Source organism: Oreochromis niloticus, linkage group LG12 (assembly GCF_001858045.2).
Source record: "Oreochromis niloticus isolate F11D_XX linkage group LG12, O_niloticus_UMD_NMBU, whole genome shotgun sequence".
Taxonomy (NCBI): domain Eukaryota; kingdom Metazoa; phylum Chordata; class Actinopteri; order Cichliformes; family Cichlidae; genus Oreochromis; species Oreochromis niloticus.
The window spans coordinates 13,345,936-13,353,130 of record NC_031977.2 but is presented as its reverse complement, the minus strand read 5'-3'; the positions used below and the strand labels follow the sequence as shown (position 1 = coordinate 13,353,130).

The window sequence follows — 7,195 nt, the reverse complement described above, 5'->3', positions numbered from 1 at the left end:
TAGGTCTAAAAAAAGACAGATATGAGCCAACTATAGTACATTATACACTGTACACTGACGTACACTTTCCAACTACATCAATTGTCATCTTGTGCAATGTTACTCAAGGTCCCCATAAAAAGAAGTAAACAAATACTGCTAGTGATTGCATAATGCACTTATCACAGATTGTGAAAATATGAGGAACATGCAGGACAAGGAGAAATCATAGACCGAGTAAAGTGGATCTAGGACAGCAGCCATGCTACTCCCCTGAATCCCTCCAAACACTGGCCCACTTCATGGTCCGCACATTCCACAAGAGTTTGGAACAAGCAATGCAGACCCAGTTACTCATTAACAGTCTGGGCCAATTAGCGGGGTTATTGGGCTCACCATCATTAGTGTCTCTTAATTGCTGTGGCCAGAAATAAGTGAAGTAGTGATAATGACAGAGAGCTGCTGTCCAAAACTTTCCCAGCCTCCGGGGGTGTCAATTAGTTCCATAAGCTTCTACAGCTACTCCTATAGAGAGGTCCGAGAAACCTGCTAATTCTCTGTGTAAACATTCACTGTTTGCATCATAAAAATGCTTGTGGTGGAAAGGGAAAGTATGGTGAAAGTCTGGGGGCAGCGGAGATGGACGACAACACATTGTGGTGGTGAAGATAAGTGGCATGCTCGTCATGTGCTGCGTTTAATTGGTCACTGATGAGCTTTAAAGAGGCTGTGTTGCTGAACACAGTTTAATGAAATGTCTCTAGTCCATGAAATTACTGCTGGGAAGGTGCCAGCACACATAAAGGTAAGTTCTCTTCTGGTGACATCTCACTGCTATTGCTGCCAGGCCAGTTTTTGCAGCACAATTCAATACGCCCAACACAATGAGAAGAATTCTAGTTATGAAGCTATTTCTATAGCTTGAGGTTCAGCACCTGCCACACAGAGCTGGAAGTGTGCATGAGAATAGAAAGCGATCCCTCTCACCTCCAATTAATACAATAGACGGGTTTACAACTTAACTGTGTACAGCCTGTCGCTACAACAAGCAGTGAGACTGAGTGAGATTACTAGAGGCTACATAATTTTCGGAACAAACTCAAACTGCATAGCATACGCCCAGCAAGAATTATCGTATTCCAGGATAACACTACTGTATCAAACGTCACAGTCAATGAGACACGTTGCTAAAAATTGTGTTTTCAGAAGGGCTTCATTTCACCTCTGTAAAACCTTAGAGGCTATAGAAACCTGTGGTGTGTGATACTGGAAGCAGAGATAACACAGTATTATGGAATTACAGTGCAGATAACTAACAAGTATCTGGTAATTGCAGGCGACACAATCAGATTTTTTTTCCTCTAATGTAAACTTGATGTAAAGTGTGCTGTAAGAGAGGAAGGCCTCATGGGTCGCCACTTCAAAGTCTGCAAGAATACAACTAATTTTCATTCTAACAGCGGATTAGTTTCATGAAATTACTGGCCATTTATACCAATTTGTCTATTAGCATTATGGACTCCATATGGCTGTGTGACGAGTTAACCACACAGGATCATCGAGTGGACCAGGGGTATTCAGAGCAGTCGAAAATGTTACAGCAATGTTACAAGTTCATCACGGCTTTTTTGTTAAACAGGTGTTTGACAAATTGATGTCTGTTACTGGTGGGATTCTGTCCCACTCGTATATAACAAGCATAGTCATCAACATAAACTACAACCCAAAGTTTTATTAATCATATTCTGTCACTGCAAACAGGTAGCAACACAAAGTAATGTCCATATCCTGCTGAATGCTTCACATTCCTTTTCCTTTTCCCTCAAATTAACAAACCACATGGTGTGGTCACATATTTCTTTCTGCCTCACATTCCTGAATGCAGCCGTCATCGTTTCTGCTACTTTTTTTAGCCTTAAATGATTTGTTCAATAAAGAATAAAGAAATACATTAAAGTTTGTCTAACAACTGCTACTAAACATTGCTGCACTATCCAGCAATAAACCAGACATGTTGAGGTTTTACATTGTTGTTTAAGACAAAACAAGAAAACTGGCTATCATCAGGTAGCACTTTAGGAAATTGATGTGATGATTTATATGCTAAAGGCTTCTGGGTACTTGCCATCTCTATGAGTGGTGCTCTCTACAGGCAAAAACAGTTACAAGCAGTACAAAGGGGCAGATTAGGCCTTTCATAATGTCAGAGTCAAGATTCATTGGCTGTACCTGTAGAATGCCTTCAGGGCTTAATGTAAAGTAGTTTTAAAATGTATCATTTGTATAAAACATTTCTGATATTACTAATAGATGCTGCTGCTTTTTACATTATAAAAATAAAATATTAGTTACTGTATGGCATACATCATGAAACTAACCTATTACACATAGCTTATGTTTGCCACACTGAGCTTATGTTCTGAGAGCAAAGTCTTGCAGGATTGCAGCTGTCTTTATCAGTGTCTGACGATAAATCAGACACATGCAGGTTTCAGTTTAAAGACGATAACACCAACTGATATGCAGTCTATTTAGTAAGCAACAAGTAGCTATGGGCAGTTAGGCTGAATGAAACCTGCTGACACAGGCCTGAAACTGTGTAACTTAGTGTGGTATTACAATGACTCATCAAGGGTGAGTCATTAACTTTGATCACCATTTTGACACTGGCATGGGAACCAGTAGTCATATTTACAGATGCATTCATATTCATTAAATCAAAGCAGACAGAGCAAACTGAACACCAAAACAGGAAACCATTACCATCATTTTGCATAACAAAGCTTTGAACTAACACCTCATTTATTTCAAGGAATGAATATTTTGGAAAAGCAAGTTGTTACCATATGTACAGCACTGGAAATCGAATATTCATGTAAACTATATGGAATTAGGTGATCCAAGTTAAAAGCCCTGTACAGTCAAATGTCTGGCAGCCAAAACTGACCATCTACTTTGGCTCTATAACTTTCTTTTATCACTGGAGTGCTTAAGTGAGCTGCGCCAAAATGCACTGCACCGAAATGAACAATGGCTGATGAACATAGCAGATGCACACATTCAACTGAAAGCTCTTTAATGTGAAGGAACGCACTCTTTTAAAAGAACTACTGTGGCTTCAGGGAAATATTCCTGGTATGAATCACACACTTTTCAAGATTCTCACAGGTCGCCGTGCACCAATGTGACCTTTCCACAATCTCATGTCAGCGATGCAGTCTGCAACCTGTGTGTCAAAGTACACTGACAGGTTGGCACCTACCTGGACACACACACCCACTGAATAAAAAGGAAAAGAATGCAATGACAAGCCTCTCCCTCCAATAAGCCGAAAGTAGTAACATTCAGCACATTCTCCACATCACACCCATCTGTTCAGATATACAGCAGCAATCACTAAGGAGATGAAGAGAATATCAAACAATAACATGTGATGTCAAATGGGGTGTTGGTTGGTGAATTTCTGCATTGTTGCATATGGGTACTGTGTGTCACCAAAATAGTTGTGGACTGAAACACACCTGAAAAATGCCTTACTCCCTTTTCAATAAGAAAACTTTCAAGGGTGGATGATGCTAGTGGATTTGATCTCGCATTATTATGGTCTTAAAAGTGTTGCTTAATGCAATGTAGTTACTAATAACATCCACCACTTACTGAAGTGCAGTCATTACTTTGTGGCAGCACTGATACAGCTGACAGAATTGAAACGAATACTGTGGCACTGGCTGTACTTATCCCTTTTAGTTATTGCTCTCTGCATTTTTACATTTTCACTTGCAGATTTTCAGCAATCAAATGGGTTCACCACATCCTTTGCTTTCACCTTCTGGCTCCTCACAAGATGCACACCAACAACTGTGGTGCTCTTTGCATGCCAAAGACACCGAGGCAACTGAGAACCTTTGAGAAAGCTGAACATCCTGTGGCTCATAAATCTTGGTGTAAAGTGAAATAAATAACAGTCTAAACCACCACTCTGGCTCTGGCTCAGTTAAAACTGAAAAACAAACTTCTGCAACAAAAAAACCCACACTTATCTTTCAGACCAAACAGATAAAAACAACTTCCTGCATGCATGTTCATTTGAGCAGAACAAAAATCAAAGTTACAGCAAGGCAAGAGGACTAAAAATTAGAAAATAGGCGAAAAAACCCCCCAAAACGTTAATTCGGCTCAGTTAAAACCTCAGTGCGATCGTAAAAACAAACAACATATCTTTCTGAGTTAGAAGTAATGACCTGGCCCTCTTCTGTGTGTTTTCTTAAAAAGCTGCTGCTATGGTACAAAATTACAGTGGACCGTTTCTGGGTTTCTGGATGGCTTTATCCTGTCAGAGAGTTCTCTCAAATAAAGCAAAACCATCGGGAAACAAACAGTGAGAGGAAAAGTATAAAGAGCAGGCACATGAAAGGCAAGCAGACACAATCAGAGAGGTTAAAGTATACAGACAGCAGGCAATGGAGATTTGAAAACACGATTGTTTCACTGTGACTGTTCTGGATTGCACTCCTCAGCAGTTTCACCCTCTCATCCGCTCACACAGCCAGGTCATTTTAAAACCACTTTAAGTGAAGTGAGAGGGAAGATAATAGCATCAGCAGCCGGCTAATGTGACATAAATACTGACTTAGAGCTTCCTGAGGTTGCACCTGGTACAGCCTCTCCACAAATCAGCATGACTGCTTAATGTGCGAAAAAGAAAAAAAGAAAAGAAAAATCTGCTTCTCTGAATTTAGGAGGGATGGAAAGTCTACAGTAGGTGCTGGAAACACGCACACTGGCTTTAGGCTCACCTATTGTGTTAGACTGCCGCTTTCCACTCGGATCATCATGCATCATTACTTACAACAGCTCACACATTGGTACCGTGCACTTTTAACTTTAATATACTTTTGCATATAAACCTGGCTGTGTGTTGCTTTACCTCATATTTTCTAAGATTTCCATACAACAGATACCTAATGACAAATTTAAACTCATAATGAGTCACGTTTTATAAATCAAACACTGCAACAGAGGAGGAAAAACTGCCCCCCCCCTCCAAAAAATAGGAGTATTGAGAGTCACAATTAAGCTGCGTGAATGAAATTAATTAGCTACAAGTCTTTAGAGCCGTTTAAACCGTTCAGGTCGCTGTAGCCACTTACCAAGCTGAATGTAGTGGGCTTTGGTTCTTTTCCCACCTGTTTGAAAATAAAAAATAAATTGAAAAAAAAAAATACCAAGACAGGTCACAGCTCACTCCGGTCACCAAATCGCAAACATGAAACAGAAAAGCTCCACTGCTACTCCCGCCGAGTCTGTGTCTCTGGAGTTTTGAGTCAGATGAGAGGATGGCACGCGTGAACACCACTTGTGACGACGCGCGTAGTTGTAACAGTGATGGTATGAGCCATGTGCCGTTCCCAAAATAAAAACGATGACATGGTTACCGGCCCAGGGCGTGTCGCATCAGGGAGGAGCAGGCGAAAGGAGAGCAGGGGAGTGTACCGCAATGATAATTGAATCATTTGTTTTAAAAAAAAAAAAACGAAACAAAACAGGGTGGTTGCGCTGTGTGTTCACGCGCCACCTGCTGACGGAGCAGAGCACAACGGCACGCGCCCCCGCTCGAAGAAGGTAATTGAGTGTCATGGATTTCACCTGAGACTGAACAGGTCGCTCGTTCACGTTAGTGGTGAGTCTGTCGCTTCAGTTAAACTTAGAATCACAAGCAGCTTCTTTGGACTGCTTAAATGTTGAGGGACACGCTGTGCAGTCGCGAGCCATCCTTTTTTCCTAATACGTTGTTTCCAAGGAGCCAGACTTTGAGTAGTTCTCCAGGCTTTCTGAGAGTTTTTCAATTTTTTTATTGGACATTGGGTTGTCCAATGACACTCAAAGAATGTTTTTTTTTTTTTTTTTTTTAAATTTCCTTATCTAAGGCACTTAAAACTGACCTATGATTTACTCAAGGATTAAAAAAAAAATCCCACCTACCTTAAGGGATGAGTGTTACGTTTTTCACATAACAAAGCAAAGAACAGGTTTAAACTGTATCTTTTACTTTACTGGCAACTTGTTGCAATAACACATCATTCCCATTTCTTTACCCGAATCTTTGAAAACTGCCAAACATAACACAGTTTGACAGGCATAAAGCTGCATTTTTGCACTAATAGGTCAATTCCGAAAGGGCTATTAGCCAAAAACCTAACAAATCTGAGCATGGTGTGCAATGTCCTTAATAAAATATGAGGAAGCTGGACAGGTGGCAGCCTAAAAAAAAAAACTACAGCAGATGAACAGTATCTGAAAGTCATGTCTTTAGAAATAAGGAAAAAATCAAGTGAAGATCTGACACGGTGAGATGTATTTGGCACTTCAGTTGATCCATCTGCTGTTCACTGAAGACTCAGCAGAAATGGTCTCAGTGGATGGGTGGCTGTCAAGAAGCTATTCTTAAAGGAAACAGGAGAAAAAAAAACTGGACTGGACTGAAAATTATTTGCAACAGGTGTTATGGAGTTATGAATCCAAATTCGAAGTTTATGGTTCTACGGCCATCTGTAAAACATAGTGGAGGCTCTGTCATAGTTTGTGACTGCATTCCAGCCAGTTGTGTTGGAGATCTTGTTAAAATTAATAGAATGATGTATTTCGACAGATTTTGATCCACCATGTAATACCATTTGGAAAGCGTCTGATTGGGAGCAGCTTCATGTTTTAGCATGACATTGATGCCAAACACACTGTCATTGCAGTGAACCTATTTCAGATTTTCCTAGCAAAATATAAAGAAATGAGGGCTGGCTCAAGACTTTTGCACAAAACCTTATGGTACCAACAAAGAACTACTGTACCCAGTCTACAACTCAGACATCGTTAAAAAAGGATACAATATTTTTTTGACAAACACAATTCAAACATACCTGCAGAAATATAGCAGGTGAAACACAAGAGAAACAAAACAACTACCACTCAATTTGTCAGTAGACTATCATTCCATTTATTTAGCTTATTTAGTGAATTTAATGTCTAATATCTGTGCATTTCAGTTAAATGTGGGCTAGTTCACTTCCTGCTGCACATATGGAGAAGGATAACCATCTATGTGTTTATGTTATTGTGAAATCTTCTCTCACTGGTGCATTAAAATCTGCATAAACATTTAAACACAGTCCCTGTTACCTTATATATAATCTAGTTTAGCTATTCTAATATCTAACAACAT

At 39.9% G+C, this 7,195-nt stretch overlaps 1 protein-coding gene across 5 annotated transcripts in view; it reads right to left on the bottom strand.

Moving 5' to 3' along the window:
- pdlim2 (PDZ and LIM domain 2 (mystique)) overlaps positions 1-5,792 on the bottom strand; it is a 34,172-nt gene extending 28,380 nt beyond the window's left edge. For 2 of the 5 annotated variants that reach the window (XM_005457429.4, XM_003452627.5), the window contains exons 1-2: positions 5,626-5,792; positions 5,130-5,165 (exon numbers count right to left, since the gene is read on the bottom strand). Coding sequence is in view for 2 of the 5 variants with exons in the window: in XM_005457427.4 (XP_005457484.1) it covers positions 5,130-5,165; positions 5,415-5,492 (114 nt within the window). In the remaining 3 variants the exon portion in view is untranslated. The other 3 variants (XM_005457427.4, XM_005457426.4, XM_013276059.3) reach the window with 3 other exon arrangements.
- Positions 5,793-7,195: the final 1,403 nt, after the last annotated feature.